This window comes from Sphaeramia orbicularis, chromosome 6 (genome assembly GCF_902148855.1).
Source record: "Sphaeramia orbicularis chromosome 6, fSphaOr1.1, whole genome shotgun sequence".
In the NCBI taxonomy this organism is placed as follows: domain Eukaryota; kingdom Metazoa; phylum Chordata; class Actinopteri; order Kurtiformes; family Apogonidae; genus Sphaeramia; species Sphaeramia orbicularis.
Window position 1 is genome coordinate 47055320 of NC_043962.1, and position 23847 is coordinate 47079166.

The 23847-nt window shown below is 36.1% G+C and overlaps 2 protein-coding genes across 2 annotated transcripts in view; one reads left to right on the forward strand and one right to left on the reverse strand.

The window, feature by feature from the left end:
* Positions 1 to 5919, forward strand: part of tubgcp6 (tubulin gamma complex component 6) — a 37524-nt gene extending 31605 nt beyond the window's left edge. Inside the window, exon 26 of the transcript XR_003935545.1 lies at positions 5908 to 5919. The gene's annotated coding sequence lies outside the window, so the exon portion shown is untranslated. The remainder of the gene's footprint in view (positions 1 to 5907) is intronic.
* appl2 (adaptor protein, phosphotyrosine interaction, PH domain and leucine zipper containing 2) overlaps positions 1 to 13852 on the reverse strand; it is a 21559-nt gene extending 7707 nt beyond the window's left edge. The window contains exons 1-14 of the mRNA XM_030135697.1: positions 13729 to 13852; positions 11507 to 11605; positions 10809 to 10868; positions 9812 to 9883; positions 8852 to 8939; positions 8529 to 8570; positions 8373 to 8431; positions 7759 to 7905; positions 6731 to 6813; positions 6426 to 6578; positions 2658 to 2846; positions 2519 to 2561; positions 2205 to 2261; positions 611 to 705 (exon numbers count right to left, since the gene is read on the reverse strand). Coding sequence (XP_029991557.1) covers positions 611 to 705; positions 2205 to 2261; positions 2519 to 2561; positions 2658 to 2846; positions 6426 to 6578; positions 6731 to 6813; positions 7759 to 7905; positions 8373 to 8431; positions 8529 to 8570; positions 8852 to 8939; positions 9812 to 9883; positions 10809 to 10868; positions 11507 to 11605; positions 13729 to 13785 — 1244 coding nt within the window. The 5' untranslated portion in view covers positions 13786 to 13852. The remainder of the gene's footprint in view (positions 1 to 610; positions 706 to 2204; positions 2262 to 2518; positions 2562 to 2657; positions 2847 to 6425; positions 6579 to 6730; positions 6814 to 7758; positions 7906 to 8372; positions 8432 to 8528; positions 8571 to 8851; positions 8940 to 9811; positions 9884 to 10808; positions 10869 to 11506; positions 11606 to 13728) is intronic.
* Between the last annotated feature and the right edge of the window lie 9995 nt (positions 13853 to 23847).

Sequence of the window (23847 nt, forward strand, 5' to 3'; positions counted from 1 at the left end):
TAAGGTATGTGCTGGAAAAATTTGAAATTGACCCTTAAAAGTGCTTCAAAGGTGCTTGAATCTGACCTTGAAAAATATGTACAAACCCTGAGTTTTATATTGTGATAAATATAGTTGCAAACATTTTTATTTCTAACAGAATAAGGTTCTGTGCACATCCCCTGGCAGATACAAGCAAAAACCCTGTGCTTCTCAGCTGACAGTTTCAATAAATGCAAAACAGTTTACATCATTAAAAATACTAAACCTGTCGGTGTGCTCCAGCCTTTTTCGACTTTTTGCCACAAACATTTGTATTTCTGTTTATCAGTTAACATTGTCATCAGTTCCAAATAAAAAGCTTCCAAGTTTCTTTTTACTTAATTTTATCCAACAATGATTCTTCCCCCCATTATATGTAGTGCAAAGACAAAACAACTAATAATCTTTACTAAATACTAGCATTAAAGGCTAAAATCATCATTGAAAAGTGAATTTACATATAAAACCAAAGTAACGGTGCAGTCTCAGTCTTCAGTTTTCTAAAGAAAAGGCATGTCACTGCAACAGCGTTAAATGTTAAAGTTCAGAGGAGATGAAATGTCTCATCTCAGACTTGGACATGTCTAACCTGTCTGGATTGGGGGAGCCCTCCTGTCGCTTCTCGAAACTGGTGATGGGAGTGACCGCCTGGATGGCAGTCTGGTTCAGCCTGATGGCCACAGCCTAACAGCGAGAAATAGGACCATCTACATCAGCATCATTTATAAAACATGTAAATAGCTCTAGAACAACAAGAAATCCACAAGTGATGTTATATGTCTTAACAGGTTTGATAGAGATGCACTACTACATTAGCTGGACATCAGCATTGGCCAATATTTGGTAATATCAGCCAATATCCATGTCCGCATATAAGATGTCTTTTCACTGATGGCAGTGGCAGATACTTATCTGTACAGTTATAATAAAGTTTTCTCATGAATTTTTATGTTCGACTGTGTTCATTCAGAGATAATGTGATGAAAGACTCTAAAATAGTAAAGATTTTTGTATTAAGAATGAAGTTCTAAATATAAAGCTTTAAGGTGATAAAAAAAAAACAAAAAAAAAAACAACCCTAAATAAAGGAACAGAGTACATTGGTTAGCAAAATGTAATTTTAAATATCTGTATTGGACAAGAATTCCTAATCCTTTTTTCAGTTATTGACATTTATACCAGAATTAGATCAATATGCTCTAACCCTGACCCATCATTTTCTAACTGAATATCTCCAGACAGGGAGTCAAAGTCATGCATTTACAATATTTGAATGCATTTAGAATTTAAAAAAAAAAGACATGTATGACACCAGTGCTAAAACTTCAAAAGTTGAAAAACCTGACATTTTTATTTACTTGAGCTAAATTCCATGCATTCAATAATTTCACTTGTTGCTACAACTTTCTGCTGTTAAAATTTGTTGAAGCCTTAAATACATTTCCCAGTTGGACATCCAGTAATAATATTTCCACTGAAAGTTGTCTGTTTTTGCTCTTAGATTAGATTAAACTTTATTGATCCCACAATGGGAAAATTCTCTGGTCAAGAAAGGAACAGGATAAAGTAAAAGAAAATGTGCATGCATAAGGTAGTGCAAAAAACAAGCAAACAATACAAAAAAAATAATAGTAATATGTAATAAAGCTCTATAGGCTATATACATATTTACATAATTAGAATTGCATTATTAATGAGGTATATTATGATTAAATATGTAAAACTACACCAAGAGTGTTGACACAAAATAATAATCATTATTGACCAAATTCTCTGATTTCTAATGATTGCAGAGTGAAGACCAATTGGTTCTGGGTAAAGCTCATGTTTGCTACAGAAAATAAACAGCTCCTCCATAAATATTTAGTCAGTCCTTCTGTACACATGCAAGATAGGTTTGGAAAGCAGAAAAGATAATACAGCTGTGATAAGGCAGGATCTACAAGGGGACATGAGAGCAACACTGTTCATTTTCATATGTAAATCAGTAGTTTACTGCAAAGTAAGTATAATAAATGTTGTACAAACAGCAACATGTGGCTCTTTTCTGTCAGATCCCAGCAATGTTCAGAAATGTCTAACCAACGACTACTGATTAAAGATTACGCTCAGATGTTTATTTTAGTTGTGTGTTTGATAGGATGTGTTTGCGCATATTTTAGAAGGATTGAAATGTTCGTTACCTCTGGGTTGTCAGTCAGGTAGATCTGTCTGGAGATGTTGTTCACTGTGCAAATCCACTGAGAAATAAACACAGGACATCCACATTAGGGCTCATTGTTTGTCAGACATGAGCTGCCTGAAAGCACTTGACTGATACGAGCTGTGATGGGCCAGTCAGATGTGTCCAAACACAAAACCAAACATGAAAACCAGTCTTAATTAATCTCGACAGTTCCTTCTTTTTTCTGACACAATACTTGTACTGGTAGATTTCTTTGGGATGTAAAAGAATGAGATGGATAAGACAAAACCAGCTGGATGCTCTCACACTTACTTCTTCATATTCTCTTTTACTCTCAGCTTGTAGAATCATTGACCTGGAAGCAAGAAATGGAAAAATTAAGCAGAAGATAAAAAATAAAAGACCCTAAACCTCCTGTCAGTTTGTTGGTGGTGGGGGTAAATGTACATACGTTTTGCCTGAGGGGGAGGTTATCTGAAAGCAGTAGCGTCTGTCCTCGCACTCCACAGCCATGACGGAGCTGTTATCCAGATCAAGCACCATTCCCCCTGCCACTGCCCCCCGTGGCTGGCACATCAGGTTCCCTCCTTGAGTGAAGAAGAATAGTCTGTCCCAGGCGGTGGTCACCAGGCCCGTTTTACTGACACGTGGAAGGAAACACCAGAGAATGAATCAGAGTCGCACAGTAGGGTGAAATATAATGGCACATCATCTACACTATGATTACTTTTTAAGGTTTTACTACAAATCATAAGGTTTAAGTGCAGCACCCAAACCACTTTGGACACCAAATGAACACTGAACTAATCAAAATAAAATGAAATGACTTCTCTCTGTGGTTTGTTTTAGATGATTTGGGTGCTTTTCTAAATTTTTAGACACATAATTGACATGCTAAAAATACCGTGACCATTTTTGCATTGTATTCAATTTAGGCAGCTGGAAAATAATTTCCTTTGTTTGACGAGGTTTAAAATTGCTCTGGTAAATTAATTGACAGCCACTTCATTTTATATTTCATGTGTATTATGAAAAAAATATGATAAATGTAAGCAGCATCCAGGTAGAACCTTTGTTACGGAAGCAGTTGCACTCCAGATGGTTTCAGGTGGGAACTTCTGCCCACGCATCAGACACAATCTGGAAGAACTGAATACTCCGTGTCTTCATTGCTGCTGAACTTTATCTGTATTTTACAGACTCGTACATTGTTACTGTGGTACCATACTGGGACCCGTAACATAATAGATAGTAAAATGGGCAAAAATAATGCTAAATAATTCATTTATCTTAAAAAAAAAATACAATTGTCTTACAAGGACTTCCAGATCCCACATCCCGCACCGTACGTCTTCCATAAATTTAGCAGAAACACTAGAACCCAAACAGCACCTAAGCCTCTGAAATCCAAGGAAAAACCCTGGTGTTACATAATAAGAAATTCAAGAATTTGAGTCTGTCTGTCCTTTGTCCATTCATTGCCTATGAGGTTTTTCAGTAACTGTACCTGTGGAAAGTCTGAATACTTTCATTGTGAAATCCAGTAATATATTGTGCTAATCAATCGATCAAATTTTATTTATATCATGCTAAATCATAACAAAAGTTATGTCATGACACTTCACATTTAGAGTTGGTGTAATAAAAAGCCAATTCACAGACACCAACAGAATCCTCCAGGAGCAAACATTAACATAATACAGTTCACTTGTGTTGAGTTTCATTTAAAAAGTAAATAAAAAAGAAAAAAAGAGGGGGGTGGGGTTCATGATTTATGTTTTATTTGTTATGAAGGTCACGGAATGATTTTTACTGATGATAATGTGTCAAAAAGTCTTTACATTTGTGACAATAAATATCAATTTTGGGACAATTTAGATTTACTTATTTGTGTTTAGGCAAAAAAAAAAAAAACAAATCTGCTGGAATTTGTAGTTTACATCAACAATTAATATTACAGTTACATATCGTAAGCCTCATAGCATAATTTCCTAAGTCATATTTTTGGCCAAATTGTGATATCTGCATAAAATGAAGCAGTAGTTTTAGGAAAGTAAAGCCAAAGCCAACAAGAAAAGCACTCGAAGAGCGCAGACCTCTGCCAAAACAGATCTGCCCCCCCTCCCCCGATCACCACCAAAATTTTATCATTTCTTCCTTGTGCCAGTATCAACATTTCCTGAAAACTTCCTGAAAATCTGTCCATAACTTTTTGAGTTATCTTGCTAACAAACAAACAAACATGCACACAAACACACAAAGCAAAGTGATCACAATACCTCCTGGCAGAGGTAAAAATATGACTTAGGCAATTATGCTATGAGGCTAACGATATGTATAACCTGTAAGATGGCACTTTTTGTAATGAGCCCCTATTTTTGCCCATATATTTTGTTTTTCTACTCCATAAGATGTTTTGAAGTTAAGAAAAAAAAAACACATTTGAATGTATATAAATAAGCTAACTGCTTTCTCTCAGTTTAGATTCCAGAATTCCCATGATTCTTTTTGGATAATATGTTCATAGTGATATGTATCCTGTCCCTTACTGTCAAATTGAGCAAATAGAATGTATTTGGATTTTATTTGTTCTCTGCTTTATAATGACGTTCATGATGTTACGGGACCTTCTCAGTTCCATCTTTATATTTTTACATTTCACCAAAATTTGTGATATTACATTTTAAGCAATAATCTCTTTGCATTTAATACATAAAACACAAAATACTCACTTAACACTAAATTAATTAAATGGTTGTTACTCTGTAAAAGCGTCCAAATGTTTAACGCAGTTAAAGGCTGCCTTGCTAAAATGTAATTAATGTCATTGTTCAAACACAAATCCAAGGTTTTTCAGACAAACACACGTACAGTCAGTTATACAACTATCCTCATAACTGTGATGAGTAATTTTATGCTAATGAAAATTATTCTTGGGGACATGAATATTTTTAATTTTAATTTTGAAGTTTATTCATACATCATTTTCTGTTACTACTGCTTTCATTTCTTGTATTTAAATAACTGACTAAACATGAACATGACAATCATTAAGTTTTTAGAGAAAAAGGTAAAAAAACAACATATTTTTGCAGAAACTCTTAACAACTGTGTGCGTAACAGGTGCATTTACGCTTTCTTTGCTTGGGCATAAACATTTCTCATCTCTGTTCTGTTGTTTACTCCTATAGAAATATTTTCATCTCTCCAAGTTAATACTTAATAATCCTCTTTTCTATAAACAGTTGCTTTCAACATAAAAAGAGGTTTTCTCTTATATTTAAGTGCTCAAGTTGTCCTCCATGTTTCTCTTTAGGAGTTTGTTGATCATCTTTGTGGGTCTTCTTTCTGCTTCTTCTTGTGTAATTGATTTGTTTTGGATTTGAAGTTTGGCTTTTACCATTTCTGTGAAATAAAGTACAAATAAACTACAATTTGACTGTGATTGCTACATGTGTATGACTCATTTAAGTGGCTTGTTTTGTACACTGTGTTTAGAAAATACTCCAAATAAACTTCCTGTGATTAACCAGGAAGAGGACGGCTCATGCTCCTGTATGTGACTCAGACTCTTACTTTGACTAAGTATTCCAAATAGTAAATGTTCTCTGGACTCCATTTGACAAGCATTTGAGGCTGCTGGCAGTGTGTGTCATTAAACAGAATGGCATTCTGTGGAAACCTTTTCTCTGGTGCCACAGACATTTGTCAAAGACTCTGGATGTATATGAGGGAGAGACAGAGTTTGACAGCGCTGACATTTCACTAAATCACATTGCGGGCTACGCTGCAGTTCTACACCCTGAAGCCATTAAGGAAGTTTTCCCTTCTCATACATCCACTCTGCAATAAGCTGACAGCGCACACTGTCAACATGTTACCTGACCCACCTTGCCTTCATTGGCAGACTTATTGTTTACTGTGTTGATGTGTATTTTGTGCGACTTTACTGAGAGAAGCAGTATTTGGTTCTTACTTGCATGGGTAATTTTGATACTCAAAATCCTGCTGTAGCTGCCACAGCTAACACACTAGACTGAATTCAAAAACAAAATAATAAAGGAAATAAAATGCCAGATGTGCAAAAAGTGGACATATTCAAAGCAGTTTTCCAAGCGTTTCAGTCACCCCACAACATATTGACTAGATAGAGGTTCCACATGTATAGGAAATGTGCTTAGATTTGCGCCAGGGCTATAATGAGTGTCATTAATCTTACTTCCTAATGTTGAGGTAGCCAGCCTTCTGGATAAGTGTACGATTGACAGGATCATTGTCCTTATCTGGCATGTAGACGGTGTCCTCAACTGACAGCAGCTCCCTCTGGGACACACGCATGGCCTCCGCCTCTGCATCCAGCTGGACCTGGATACTAGACGGGACATACGTTTTAAGGACGGCAAAAGCCTTCCAAACTTACACCAACAAATGACTATTTGATGACTGTCACTATTACTGTGTAAAAATTTAAGCTACGATGCCTTAACATTATATTTTAACAAATGATGAAAACATTTTCTTTACTTTTGTGTCATTTTGGACACAGAGGCGAGAAAGTTGTCCATCTTCTTTGACACCAGTTCAATTCCTTTCTTGAAGAAGCTGATCTAAGAGTTTAAAGATAACAGAGTCATTAAATGTGCATTTCTTTTATTTTTATAGTTGCTGTTTCTTTGTATATTTAAGAGACTTTTCAGAAAAGAAATCAATTACAAGGTAACATCTTTATAATATTACAGTGAGCCTATTGTTGCAATGCATTACACACATTAACAACTTCAAAATACCGTTGTGTACTATGAAAATGAACAGTTGTTTCAATATGGGAGTCTCATGTATATCTAACTCTGCCTTGCTATTCCTGCTTGAAAGATGCCTGAACAACAATCTTGTTTTTTTTTTATACAAAGACAATAAAGAATTGAACAGAACTGAAAGATCTAAACATCTGCCAGTAAAAATCATGTCAAATGCATCCACTGATCAAATGTTGAACAGCTTTTAGACCACTAATAACATCAATACATTAAAATAATTCAGGTGAAATGTAGTTTCGACCCCTAGTGAGGATAAAACGGGTTCAGATGATGGATGAATGAATGAATGAAATGTAGTTTCTCAGCTTTTTAGCCCATTTAGACATTCATTGACTCTGTAGTGAATGTAGAAACACCCTCATCTTCTGCAACATGGATTCATCGATAAAACCCATGTAGTCTGAGAAATAACTGTTTATTTTTACATTCAATTAATGATATATTTGCTGAAAAAGTCATTTCTTCTTCAGTCACCTGCGTTTTGATAATCAATTTTGAATTTACTCTAACATCCACATGATTAATAAATTTAATACAGAAAAACACCTGATTTTCACTGAAAGATCTAAAATGCAGAGGATAATATGATAATAAATGATGAAAAATCATTTAGGAAAGGTTAAATAGAGAGAAAAATGTATTTGGAATCCACCACAAAAATAGTTTTAGGTCTTCAAGGGTTAAAGAGTTCATTTTAATACTGTTCTGATAAAGAGGCTGACAGCTGCGAAGTACCTGTGCCTGTGTGTAGCCTAGCATTGGTTCAAGCATGGCTACTCTCTTGCGATACTGCAGAGCGTTGAGGGCGCAGTAATACTGCAGTGAGGCCTGGTGCTGCTTCCTTCTGGTGTAGGCCACTTCCTTCACCATGTCTGACTTCAGCTGACAAGACAAAAGAGGGTTAACCATGCAAATATATGTGTCCAGCATACACTCACTGTGGAATCTATCTCTGCGCACATACATACACACACACAAACATCATACATATGCAAACACTTGTTTTTCCCCTCCACACATACAAATAAGAAATAGATTTGCATTATGTTGAACAGCCCAATACATGCTACTGCATACACTGAACACAAACAACCAAACAATTCTATCTTTGCAGTCTTTATAGTCCACAATGTTGTGATAGTTGCACTACAACAGTAACGTGCATGTGCATGGAATATTTAATCCAATCTACAGTAATGAAATCTGTGTTGTATTCCAGCGACTAAGAAAAACAACACTCTCACTGCATTACCAGCTCATTACTGCACTGTAGGGCCTTTTATAGCCGTGATCAATGAGAGAAAGCCTCTATAAGGGAAACCGAGAGAGCACTTCTGCAGTCACTTTACCTTCTCATTTTCCTTCTTCTTCGGCAGTCGGCTGTACTTGACCATAGCTGCCTCATGCTCTGCACAACAGAAAAGAGCGGATCAGGATCAGAGAATAATGACTGTAAGCCTGCTGCAACTGTTGTCCAAAACTGAAGATTAGAGATTAGTGTTTACCATCAGTGGCGATGCCAAATATTTCCTTTAGTGTGCTTATCTCTGAAACAATAAATGTATAGTGAGTTGACACAACTTAAGGACATTAGCATCTCTATAAATCGATTATTGCTTTGTTAAAGAAGATAACCAGGCTGCTTGTTGACAGTTGTCTACAGACTTACTTCACCATATATTGTCTTTTAAACCATGTTCTTTTACATTTAACAAAATCTTTGATACTAAGCACAATTACAGATAACAGAGTAGTTATTTCTAATTGTATGGAAATTTTATTACAATAATAAACTTTTGCATGTGTTTGAATATGTCTACATCCCTACCTGTGAGGTCTTTCTCTCGGAACTGGATCAAGGGGAAGACCATACTGTCTGCCATCTGGTTGGCCAGCTCGGAGTGGAGCGAGTTCAGCTGGACGACACAAACACACAGAAAAATATCAAGCGTTGCACCGAGACAAAAAGGGAACATTTACCCGAGCCAAACATCTTGAGGGATTTGAATGTGTCTTAATAAGTACAGTGACATCTGCTGCCAGCTATTCCTGCAGCAAGCTGGAAAGTAACATTTTCAGCGATATGGGTGCGTAACTGCAGCCAGTGCCTTCCCTACATCATTAAGTGCTCATATTGCGAAACAATGCCTTTTGTGAGGAGAATAATGAAACCTGCTGTTTACTCGGATATTGGAAACAGGTCTGTATAATACACGTGCAAACAAATGCTACTGTAATTCTTTGGGTTTACCAAGAAGCGACACTCACCAGTTCAGATCCAGTTTAATCTGAATGATTCAGCATGTGGTAAAGTTCGTATGAAATCGGCTTTTCCTCTGTGCATGATGAGGTAAGGTCAAACATACAATCAACCTGTGTCCTCTGAACATATGTGTGCATACGTGTGCATCCTCCATCCATCTGAGTGCTGACTGGGCAGGCTCATGGACCCCTAAGGCTTAAAGTGACACATCCATCTGTTTTGTCTGTATACCTTCACTCCCCTTCTTTCATCATTCCCCACACGCTGCCTCCTTCTGTACATCCGGAGCAATAGGCATCAGACCCACCTTGCCATTCCCCTCTTAGCCTCCATTTACAATCATTTCTGGACTTAGAGGGAGGATAATAACCAGGTCTTTTTGTGGAGGTCATTTTCCCTGCTGTGCTAGCTAAGCTCAGGTGCAACATTCTTTATAACATAATAAAAAAACAGCTAGTGGACAACAGTTTATCTTCCACTTCATCAGACACATAAAACCTCAAAAACTGCAGATATAGTTCTCACCTCCCCTACGGTCTTGGCGAAGCTCTGCAGTGTGGTGATTACCTCCTCATCACCTTTTCCAAGGGCAAAATTCTAGACAGAAGAAGAGGAAGTGAGAGAGGCAGGTTGAATCCACAAACTGCAGAATGTTGCATAAATCCAGCCAATACAAGAAGCTAGGAAGTTAAAAATACCCTTTCCTGCCAGGAATTCTGGTACACTGTTCATGGAATGATGCCAAAGATGCTAATAAACCTCATGCTAAGATGCTGAGTTGTGTACTTTGTTAAAAGTGCCTCCATTAAAGGACAGTTTTTCCTCATAAATCATGAACTGAAGGGATCTAGCACTATTTAAGATTTGTTTAATAGGCTTGTTGTTGATTATAGTAAATATTTAATTTTGGTGTTTTTGTTTGCTACATAAAAATACTTCCATAATCAACTTCAAACAGGCTCTTCATCCTAAAGGCTCTTTAATACAAACTGACTGAAAACAAGGATGAACATGCAAATGACAACCCCATACCTTCCCACCTCATCTGCTACACTGACACTCCACTCCGAGACTCAAACAGCAGTAAATTAATTAATTTCATTAATACATATTCTGTATGTCTTAACAGAACTTAGGAATGCACACTGTTAGCGTTACAACTAGCAGCTAAAATAAAAAATAAAGTCCTTAAAACACAGTGGGAGCTATTTGAAATATAACACCTCAAGGTTAAATATTAATGCTGGTCCCACTTCAGTTGATGCTTAATTTTTGCTTTGCAAATTGGATACTGCAATTAATCATGTTTCAAAATAGGAGCCTATACTTTTCCAGGTTGAAAACCAAGTCTTAATTAAAATGTACATAGCAACAGCAATGTCCAGAATACAGTATGAAGTTCCATTGTTACAATTTTGCTGCAGTCATACATAAAGTTTGTATAGTTCATTAGCTTGGTGATATGAATTCTTTTGTTCAAATTGATATTGAAAATGGAGGAAAGTAAGGCGCATTTACGTACTTTTTTTTCATATGCCAGGAGTTGCTGGGAAAGCTGCTCTGTGGCCAATCCCATCTCACTCTGAGAAGCAAAATGAAGCAGATGACATAGTTTTAGACAGAGTACATGCAATTCTCTCTTCACACCTTCGACATGATAAAGGTGAATTCATGCATCACATAAATGCCAGACCCACCAGTAGACCTGTTAAAAAAGGTATGAAGTTGTGTTGGATAAGTTTTGTAACTCTTTGGAAGACAAATTGAGAATGTAGTTTGACTGCAATATACATGGAGATTCTGTGTTAAGGCAGAATCTACAGAAAACAAGGGGAGTTTTTTTCTCTCCTGAATGCAAAACACTACTGATCAAACTGCACAAAATATATTTTTTCAGGGATAACATGATCAGCTATTTTTCCAACGCTAGTCTGACCTTTGATCACAGATAATGGTGACACATTTATCTTCCTGAAGGTCAAGAATATAACTGATCAGATATTTCTACATAATGCTCCATTCAACCCGATATTATTTATTGATACTTAATCAACGTATGATAATATATTTGGTATATTTGTCTCAGTTCAGTTACTTAAAACAGTGCAGGGGTTCGATAATGCAAATGTTCAACCAAAAGTCGACTCCATGCAGACACACAAGTACACACAGCTAACAGGAAATAAATGTGTGAGAGTGTGTGTCTGTTTTCTGAAGTACCTGAGCTCCAAATACCCTCTGCATTGACTGCAGAAGCTGGTTGGTGTAGTCTGTAAGATTCCCAGCATCTTCTTCAAACACACTGAGCAAGGAACGAGTCTGCATGACAAAACATTTCACACCATTTTAATGAACATGGTGAAGGATTGAACAGTCAGACTGTTATTAATAGAGCTTAAGTTATTGCATAATTAGTCAGTTAGTTGTAAAACATGCTGCTTGGAGTTTTACAAATATGGTATGTTAACAAATAGCATATCTATGGCGCAATGTGAAGGTGTTTAAGTGCTCTCTGACAGATTATAAAACACCTTTTTCACTGTTTTCTGAAAAAACAAACAAACAAACAATATAACAGAATACTTAGACACATTACTTGAAGTCTCATCTTGTTTTGTAAATCTGTATTTAATAACCCTGATGTTGGGCTTCATGTATTGTAATTATTGTCAAATGCTCCTGTTGCTCAACATCTTTTAACAGCTGCTTTGTAAACATAGTTTAAGGCAGGCTTCTCTATAGGTTTCAGGGGAGCTTTAGGCTGATTTCATTGGGATGATGAAGTTTCAGGTACACCTTCAACATAATTTGACTAAAACATTGCACATGCACTAAATTATTACAATTACAACATTTTAGAAATCTACATATGCAGATTTTCACATTACACTAATAAGACAGAAAAGTGAAATACACTGACTAATGAGACAAGTGCAAAGTCCACATGTAATCCTTCAAACAGTGCCATAAAAAAAGAATAATAATTTGAATTGATTTAGTCTACATTTTATGGATGACTATATATTTATATACCAGCACTTTAACAGTAATGTTAACTCCAACAAACTTGATGATAGCTTAATGGAAAGAAATCTACAATGTGACTGAAGTAAATCAATCACACACACACAATCAGAGAATGAGAGTGGATGTAGCATCAAAAACATACTAAAGTGAGGTAGCTACAAAATAAATAAATAAATCTTCAACTAGCATTCTTTGCTTTGAGTCATTTTTACCGGAAAAAAGACTAGATTCTCACTGTCATTCATTCTCAGTTTGGATTCTATTTTCTAATTTCATTCCTCCTCTGTGACAGTGAGATGAATGTATTTGTATGTGGATTAAATAATCTATTTATTGTGGGCTTTGGGAAACACTTTTTTTTTTTTAACATTTTGTGACATTTTACAGAACAAACAATTAGAAAGATTAACTGTCAATGAAAACAAAAATTCTGGGTGGAGCCATACTTAGGTAAAACAAAAGGCTTAATGATGATTTTACTGCAGGCTGGTTGTGCAAACTGAAGAACTCCTGCCTGGGTGTTTTTTTTTTTTTTTTTTTTTTTCATTAAACAGGTGCAGCAAGGTGGGGCATATAGAGCAAAGAGGAACACACCCAGGTTAAGTCTGTTTACAGTTTGCCTCAGTTAACTTACTGCAGGCTATAGAAACAGCTCATTTTATCCTGGTCAACCCTGTTCTTACCTAAGAATAACTAGAATACAGGCTGTGTACATTTTACCTTATGATCCTTATGAACAGCATGGCATAATTTCTTGTTATAGTAAATGGAAAGACAGAAACTGCACTTAAGAATAATCACCGAAGAGTTGGATCTGTTAAAAACACACATATGCATCATAGCATATATTGGTATATTGTGCATTCATTCCCATGCTCTCCTCATTCTGCCCTGTTGCAGACTATTGACTAATTCTAGGGGAGCCTGATATTGGAAACCCCTCCCACATCCTGTGAATCAGGCCCAGTTTGACCACATATTTAGGTGTAGCCCAAAATCCATACGGATGTGATAGATAGTCGTAGATAAAATGCAATCAGGGGAAGAATTCAGGATGAGATATAAGGGTGACATCTGAATACACACCCAGACTGTCCCCTTTGGCGGAGAGGGAAGCCCTATGACGAGCGGTAGCTTTGTAAACACAACACAGGACCACTAACGTCGAAATTTATAATTATATGATACGTACAGGTGAAACTAGAGAATTATTTAAACGTAGGGGTGCAGCCACTTCTGACATAGGATTACATTCCCATAAAAACAATGTGTCAATTGAGAGCTGTCACCGACCAGTGGAAACAGCCTTCACCGGGGACAGGATAGGCTTGGCTACTATGCTAACTCCAGAGCTCGTAACAGCGTTTAATTTAACATTTGTGCCTTTAAATGAGCTAAAACCCGCACTGGCCTACCTGCGGACTGTCCTGCAAAGCGTCTTCTAGAAGCAGTTTGTGATGTACGGCCGGCATCTTGTTAGCGGAGGAGGAGAAGGGAATGGGAGCTTGAATTATTTAGAGCGTGGACTCAGTTTCCCAGATACCTTTGCGCGGGAGGGTACACGTAGAGGTTGGAGGCGGGCCCACTCTGATCTCATGACTGAAAGAGCAACTGGTGAACAATAAGGAACCTCAAACTCTATGAATGCTGGGTTATATGTTTACTTTGTACGTAATTATGGACGTTTTATTCTTAAGATTTACCATATCCAGTGGCTTAAACCCTCAAAGTTCGACAACTGAGGTACCGGAACGCAATGGTTTTGTTAATGTTTTGTCATTTTAGTACCAACAGTGACCCCATGTGGTTGAATGAAGAATTGCTCCATATGGTGAGGGAAAAATTACATATTACCGTAAGAATGAAATGACTCATTCTGACAATTAACGCAGATTTTTTAAAAGAAGCAAATAAAGATTCGAATAAATTTTGTTTATTGCTATACTCTCAGAATGATATTCATGATAAGAGTGTCTAATTTTAGATAGCCAAATGTGTATTTGCTCAAAAATTGAGCAAATTTGTAAAATTCTGAAAGACCATATTATCATTCAAGAAAAATACAAATTAAGGCATTTTGATGGTATTTTGTGTCTAACATGAAAAATAAGTGCATGTGTTTAACTGCACTGTGAAAGATAAGACTTGGTTGACTCAGTAAGAACATGGAACATACATGGTAACAAAATAAAATATACTTTCGACAAATATTAATTTAAAATGAATGTATTTAAATAATTTACTGACGACATTTTGAACAATTTAAGCAGAACATTTCATAATTAAACAATGAGTAGACTTTAAAATTAAAATCAAACTGATTAATTTTGTTGGAGTCAGTTTGATTTAAACCTGATTTTGTTGCTTTTTTATACAATATTTCATTTGTAAACACAAAGTGATGACATGTCGCTGATTAAAAGCTGTTGCTAGAAGAAAAAAATGTAGCTCATAGTTTCCATGCATTTGCAATGACTACCTATAAAACATTTATGGAATCTTGAGAAATAGAGATGTTAGAGAGTAGAACAGAAAACAGTGGCAACAAAATTACACCTAATATGGAACAAATTTAAATTTCTTTTAAAAAGTGCATGAAAATATGCTAAATTATTCAGGTAAATCTAAGAAGTGTTTGTTATATATGTGTTTATATTATTGTGAGTAAATATAGCGACATTTTTTTAACATGAACTGACAAGTTTTAATGTTTTTCTCATGTAATGAAATTGATTAAAGTAAATACAGGTCAGCTTTATTTATTTATCCACAAGAAGAAAAATTAAAATAAATATGTAAATCAGGTCAGCCCATTTAATTACTTTAACTTGTATTATATACTTTAAGTTTACTAAATAATATTCTAAATCACTTTGTTCATCATACCAATGTGGATATATTTTTATGGTGTGCATTTTAAGATGTTGACCAAATGATCATGACTATGTAAGAGTAAAGTATTTATTCTACACACATTTTCATGGACGTTGAGTGTAACTTTTCCAAATGGGTCAAATCCCAGTGTTTACAAGTTGATCATTAACATGCTTGATTTAAAGGATGCTACAAGCTATTTAGACACAACAGTTGGGGCCATTGTACATAATACATTAGATGAGACACACTACATGGCTTTGGAAATTACTGACACCTCCAGGAATTTTTTCTTCGTCTTTGCCTCAAACCTAATTGCTAAATCACAAGCAGATCATAAGAGTGTTGTTGGAACCACTGACTCCAATTACTTCACACAAACTGATGCCTAATCTGCAAAAGATAAGATTAGATAGATAGATAGATAGATAGATAGATAGATAGATAGATAGATAGATAGATAGATAGATAGATAGATAGATAGATAGATAGATAGATAGATAGATAGATAGATAGACTCTATTGATCCCAAACTGGGAAATTGTATAAATTAATTCATATTAGTAATTCATATTCTGTATTCATAATTTAGACTGTAAGTGTAAATTTATAACATTTAAGCAAGAAACAGAGGAAATGAAAAGGGAAAAGCCTGCTCTAGAGTGTATATTTTTAGCAACTAGTGCAACATATTTGTTGAGTAGCTTTAAGACATTTTAAGACTTAATAATAGTCTAATTGACTTGTTGCAATGCTTCTGTCTTGCAAAGTAAGTCTTGATTATCGAGGCAAGCCATGACAAGCAGTGGCTCCCCATTAAGCTCCCAGGCAGCCTGAACGTTTGTTTCCTCTGTGGAGTTGTGCTGTTTAATTGGTTAAGTTGTGGCTGTAAATCAGACAAGGCATTTCAGGTCTGACTTTGATAATTAACTGTTTTTGCTGGCACAGCTCTGTGTGATCTGTAAAAAAAAAAAAGGTATGCTTAATGTGAGTGCAAACTGGATTACACAACAAAGCAGTGATTCAGCTCACAAGTCAACCAGAGTCTCAGTAAAGAACACACCAGACTGTAGACTGTAAACAAAAACTGGGCCATTGTTTTGAGCTTACATTTTGAGACTACAGAGTGACTACATGGAGAACCAGAATCCTGTCTCCTGAGACCGGACTTCGGAAAAATTCTAAACAACTGGTCAGTGGAGAGAGACAAATGATTTTTTTGATCGTGTTTGAATTTTGCCACATACTGATGTTTGTCAGTTTAAAAGATAATTTTATAAGTCATGAAAGTCATGGTTTGTTGTAAAAATAGTGAAGAAATGTTGAGTTTTGTGTTAAAAAGCTCCAGGAACTACATGTCTTGTGGCATGTGATACACATCTACAACACCAAAATATCCAAATATCTATTGTCTTGGCACATTTTGCTTCGATCGTCAAAAGCGAGGTGAAAAATATAAAAAGAAGAAGAAATCACTAGCTGAAATTGCAGGGACATAATTCAGCAACTCTGAACCAACCGTGGACAGAGACAGTAACAGTGACATCACCTGCACAAATTTCAGGTGTGTCCTCTTTGTATTTATTGTATTGTCACAGTCTGTTACTTCAACAGTTTTACCACAAATGGAGACTTTCTTTATATCTAAAATTAACATTTAAACTGACAAACATCATATATGTAAATAGGCTGATGTAATAATTCAAAAAGGATAAAAAAAAAAACATTTTATTTGTCTCTTGCCACTGACTGTAGTAAAAAAATTATATTCTCAGAAATAAATTCCCTGAGACACAAGTGGAAAGGGTGGGACTTCAGCTCTCAATTTGGGGTGGAGCTGTGGGAGCATGCTGGGTCATGGGTGAGTGAATACCAAGTGCAAGCATTACTGACTCAGCAAACCATAAATTTCATCAAGCATTTGAGAAACAAATTCATTTGACAGCCTTGGTGTAACTTAATTGTCACAACTACATTCAAATTTTCTGGTCAGGGAAAAAAAGTATTTATTCAATAAACAGAAGTATTGAAAGTCAAGCTTGGCAACCATCAAAACTTTTATTCACGCTGAGATGTTATTATCAGAAGAATAAAGTAAAGAAGGACCCCCAAAGAGACTAGAATGAAGTCTAGAAAAAAATCACATAGTATGTTTAGTCTCTAAACATTCATTCTTTTCTTCCACCCAAGCATAAGCTTATGGTTTCGCTTACACAGAAGAACAGGAAGTGCAACGTCCATGTTATCAGGCTTCATTATCTTCAAAGGTAACATCTTGTAGTTTTAGTTTTTAACATGTGTCTAAAACGCAATTGAAACTACATCAGTTTAAACATAGTTCACATATAACCTAACTCTAACCTCAACCCTAAAAGAGGTGTTGGTGACTTGGTGAATGTCATGGTTTTTTGGGGCAGAATGTACTAACCAGTTAGTATGTCAGCCCTTGAAAAAATGTCTGCCTTGGGTTCATTTTGGAGTTAAAGTTAAGATGTTAGATTGCAAAGAACTGAAAGTTATTTCGTTGTTCTCTTCTACAGAAGGCATTCCCAGCCCGGCCATTATGGACTGAAAGCAATTCTTCTGCAAGGACCATTGTGAAGGTTTGGTAGGTGATGATGGATTACATTTGATAAGACATAACAGCGGACAAAGGATTCATTTGAAGAGTCAAACTCCACTGAGTCTTCATATGTTACAACAAGCAACATCCCTTCCTGAGTTCAGACTTCCATGTGATTATACAGCCAATCAGAAGCAACAATATGACCACTCAGAATGCAGGAAGTTATAAAGCACTAAAAACTCAAAGACACATTCAATTAAGTATATAAGAGCGAAGGAGGAGAAGGAACTTAGTACAGAAATTGCAGAAGATGAATGGCAAAGTATGTAAGATCCATCAAAGATCCACAAATCTACAAATCTGGATGGAATTTCCCCTGGAAAAACCTGGTGCATTTCCTCACTAAACTAACATTAGAAATGATGGAGAATGTAAAGCATATGTTGTTGTTGGAAAACTACTGGAATAACTGTGTTTTGTGAAATTAAATGTAAAAACTCACAGCAAATACCAGGATATAACATCTTAGAAGATTCTGTGTCTTTCCAATTTTACAGATGAACGTGTACAGGGTGGGGAAGCAAAATTTACAATGAACATTTGGTTGTTTTTTCTCAGCAGGCACTACGTCAATTGTTTTGAAACCAAACATATACTGATGTCATAGTCATACCTAACACTATTATCCATACCTTTTCAGAAGCTTTTGCCCATATGAGTAATCAGGAAAGCAAACGTCAAAGAGAGTGTGATTTGCTGAATGCACTCGTCACACCAAAGGAGATTTCAAAAATAGGTGGAGTGTCCATAAAGACTGTTTATAATGTAAAGAAGAGAATGACTATGAGCAAAACTATTACGAGAAAGTCTGGAAGATACTATTAAAGAAGAATGGGAGAAGTTGTCACCCGAATATTTGAGGAACACTTGCGCAAGTTTCAGTAGCGTGTGAAGGCAGTTATTGAGAAAGAAGGAGGACACATAGAATAAAAACATTTTCTATTATGTAAATTTTCTTGTGGCAAATAAATTCTCATGACTTTCAATAAACTAATAGGTCATACACTGTCTTTGAATCCCTGCCTCAAAATATTGTAAATTTTGCTTCCCCACCCTGTAAGTAGGGATGATGGTCATTTTGTCAACATCCTGTTAGTTGTAAGGAAAAAAGCAATTATCAGGAACGGAGGGAACATAGAACCACCAATGAAGGATGAATATTGGATCATCATGAAATAAAGTTTTACACTGCAAAGGCTGACTCATACTGAAAGGGGCACAGGTTGAAAAAAATGGGAAAAATGGAAAACAAAAAATTCTCAAAGTTGCTCATATGACTGGATCAGTTAAAGGAAAAATAACATAGACTATTTGAAGGGTAAGGCGATGTGTTTTCCAGGAGGTCTATTCTGTGGTGTTTTTTTTTTTTCTTGAAAAAAAATTTAAGAGAGAAAAATGCTCTTATCACCCTACCCAAGGGGTATTGTTTTCGGTTTGGTTTGTTTCTTTCTTTATTAACACTTCAGCAGCAAAACTATAGATTGAATTTATACCACACTGGGTTTATAGATTGCCAGCGACTCAGAATAGATGTGATTATATTTTGGGAAAAGTAGGTCAAAGTTCAAATTTTGTATGAATTTTTAAAATCTTTTTTTTTTTCCCCCCATTTACTTATAATGGCCGAAATTTGTCTATGCTGTCTATGTCTATACTGACATCAGCACACACATAGACATGATGACATCAGCTGGACTGATGCCAAAATAAGCTACAATACGTGTGAGGTTTGTTGTGCCTGGTACCACTTATTGCTTGGTTATTTTGTCTCATGACAGAATCCAGAAAGGCATATGTTGAAGTAAATGCAAGTGAATAACAGCAGCAGATTCAGTTACTGTCCAATTTACCTGTTTATGGAAATACCAACTGTATAAATACAAATATTTAAATAATTAAGATCTTATGTGTATTTCTTAAATTATAGAAATCATGTTAACTATTAACTAAGCTCAAAAACACTACATCGATCCCTACAACTGTTTCATCACTGCCCCCTTATTACTGTTGCTATTATCTTTGCTACTGCGACGCATATTCAGAGGTGAGATCTAATTTGCTCAAATGCAGCACCACTGCCTCAGAGCAGAGCCACACCTCAATTCATTATTCTGGTGTTGAAGTCCTTACCCTTTTTACAGAACAATTTGACACAATTTGACAGGGACAGTACGTAATGTTGGCTGCAGCAGCTGGAGAAGTTGGAAGTAACAAGCAGGGCTACTATCCAAGATGAAAGCTCAGATGCTCCCAATATAATACTTGAGTCTCAGAGGTGTCACAGGTGTAGCTGAGAGGGACACTTATCAATGAAATCAGTAAAAGAAACCCAAGGAAAATCAAGTCCAATTGAAACATGCACAAGAAGACCAAAGGAGGGAAACCACAGAGGTATGAACAGAACATACATACATATGAGAGCAGGGGCAAAAGAAAAAAAAAACATGGAAAAGAAATGGAAAAGACTGACTAATTAAGGGCATTTGGTCAAAATTAAATTAAAAAGTTGGACAAGCTGGAATTATGACCTGATGATGACACTAAACATGAATGTAGGATTTGTGTGTACATGGGGATTCTAGGGGACTTAAACACTTCATTTCTATGCATCAATTTGTGTTTTTTTTTTTTTTTTAGTGTTCAACTTTTACAGCTATGAAAGACAAATTTGATGTCTTCCTGAGACCCGAACTTACAAAAATACTTCACATTTATAAATTACTGGTAAAAAACACAAAAAACTACAACTGTCAGATTAAAATGACATGTATTACATTATGAAAATGCACAACAACACTTAACAACTTGCTGTTTACTAGAGTTGACTTGAAGATGAAAAAAAATCAGATTTGAGCACTAGAAATATAATTATTCACAACTGTTTGACTTCTGTCATGTTTTTATTGGGAAAAAATATAGATATGTTCTCTGAATATTGAAGAGTGTGTAAACCCAAACCTCAGCTCAAAATGTGAGGTTGGTGTTAAATAAAGTATGGAACCACCCAAACCATCTGCAGAGACATTCATTTTTGTGCTAAATTTCAGCCTTATCGTAACAGCACTTATCTGAAAATGTGATTGCTTTTAAACCAGTTTTCTCTGCACAAACTCATTTCTTTTGCACTGCATATACTTCTGCTGCTCTCACTTTTGATCTCAAAAGGCTCTAGACAGAAGATGGAATGAGACAGGCTCAACAGGAGACACAAGTGCCTTCTACCACTAATAGTTCCAACTGATGGGGTCAATCTGGAAACATCAAGGTGTTGTAGCTCCGGAGATATTAGAGAAACCACTAGGTTTATGATTAACAGAGGTTTTTGATCAAATGAGCATTTTTGTTTATTCTTAACCCTTTATCAGGCAAGTGACTATTTTTGGTCATTTCCGCACACAGTAGAAGACAGTGACATCAACAGTTACAGTGAGTCAACAATCTCAGGTCCAATGTGGTCTACAGGGTCTGTAAGGTCCACCTCTGCATGAACAGTGAGTGTAACTGCTTCGTTAATTCATTTCAATTCAATTTTATTTGTAGAGCCCTATATCACAACAAGGTTGCCTCACAGGGCTTTACAGAATTAGTTGAATATGAAAATAAACAACAGTCAAATAAACAGTAGATGAAGGAAATGGATTAATGTCTTGGGCATCCCCCGTTCTTAGACCCTCCTTCTCGGCAAGGAAAAACTCCAGAAACCCAGTGGGAAAAGAGACACCCTGGGGAGAACCACAGCGAAGGAGAGATCCACTCCCATGGACGGACAGGCTATAGATGAAATCGGGACTGATGGATGTCCATTTGCAGATGTAGTTCCAGTCTGTAAAGATGCAGTAGGCTGGCTGCAGATCCATGTAGTCAGATGAAGGTGAGGAGGTCCATCCAGACAGGTGAGGGTGAGAGAGACGGTCCAGGGTCACAGGTCAGGACAGGGCACAGATGAGTCACCTCAGATCCAGTCGTCATTGGGCCCCAGGTGGCTACATCTGAAACAGTAGCCACTCCCCCAGAGGAAAGTGGGGAAAAGAAATTGTTGGGTACCATGAAGTAATGGTACTAATGTAAGGAATGATGTTCAAAGGGATAATGTGTATGTTGACAGGTGTCTGGATCAGTGCTTATGTTGGTCTAATAATCTAAAAGTGATGTTCTAATGTTCTAAAATACATGTTCCTATCACCTTACATGTGTTTTCTTTTATTTTTTGTATTTACTTCTTGTATTTTTTTTATTTTTTTATTTTTTTTTACCTTTTAAGGGTAAGAAACCAAATATGGTAACTTCATTGACCTTGATTTTCTACATGACAATAAAAGATTTTTGAAAAATTTCACAAAGTAATAAAGTCTTCTTATGTCCTCCAATAACACACTAAGGTTGAAATGTTGAATTTCAGAGTATTTCTGTGAGTTCCCTATAAAGGGTTAAAAATACTGACAAATATAAATGCTGCAAATTAGAGCAGTTAGTTGCAAAATATTATAATAAGTTCAGAAGGAAGTCTTTGGTGAATCACAGCTTTTGTGCCTTGTGTTTCATATTGCTGTTGGGTGATCTATTTCCATTTATCTGGAACATCTGTGATATAAAATAAAAAAAAAAAATGAAGAAATACACATGACAACTGATCAGCTGTAACATTCTGACCACTGAGAGGCAAAGTGGCATAAATTTTGATAATCTCCTTGCAATGGGACCTGTCAGTGGGTGGGATATACAGTATTAGGGAGCAAGTGAACATTTACCTCCAAAATTGATGTGTTAGAAACAGCACAACGAGCAAGAGAACAGAACTGAGCAAAATTTAACCATGGACAAATTATGACCGCCAAACCACTGATTCAGGGTATCTCCATGTCTTGGGGACATTCCCAAAGTAAAGTGATTAGAACCTACCAAAATTGGTCTAAAGAATATGGAACATCTATGGGAGCAGAACATTATTACCACCTGTCTAATATTATGTAGTGACTCTCTTTTTCCACAAAAAAAGGTCTGACCTGAGGTCTAGACCTCAGATTGGATTTATTTGTCCAACATTTCCCACACATGCTCAATTGTCCTGAGATTGGGATATCCTTCCTTAGTCTGTTTTTGGTCTGTACTAACCACTGCAAACCAGGAACATCCAGTATGACCTGCACCTGTGGAGATGCTCTGACCCAGTCATCACCATTACAGTATGGAATGGTCAAAGTCACTCAGTTCCTTACGTTGCACATTTTACTGCTTCTACCACCTCAGCTTTGATGACTAAATGTTCACTTGCTACCTAAAATATCCAACCCCATGAAAGGTGCCTTTGTAATGAAATAATATTACAAATAATACATTTAATAAAATAATAATATTACCGCTTTTCCAGTCAGTGGTCATAATGTCATGGCTGATCAGTATATATAGGCCAAATAAAAGATAACAAGTGGCGCCAGATACAACTAACCCCTCCCCTCGCATGTAATATAGCTTATTTTGGCATCGATCCAACTGATGTCATCATGTCTATGTGTGCGCTGATGTCAGCATAGATGTAAACAGCATAAACAAATTTCACCCATTATAAGTAAATGGGGAAAAAAAAGATTTTAAAACTTCATAAAAGATTTGAACTTTGACCTACTTTCCAAAATATTATCAAATCTATTCTGGTTCACTGGCAATCTACAGGGTGGGGAAGCAAAATTTACAATATTTTGAGGTAGGGATTGAAAGACAGTGTATGACCAGTTAGTTTATTGAAAGTCATGAGAATTTATTTGCCACAAGAAAATTTACATAATAGAAAATGTTTTTATTCTATGTGTCCTTCTTTCTCAATAACTGCCTTCACACACTTCCTGAAACTTGCGCAAGTGTTCCTCAAATATTCGGGTGACAACTTCCCCCATTCTTCTTTAATAGTATCTTTAAGAAAGTCGACATTGCTGTGTGATGTTCTATTGGTAGCATGTTCTAAAACGCCTCAAATAGCAGAATCCAGAGGGTTTAGATCTGGGCTAGAAGGCGGCCATAAACATGATTCCCAAAAATT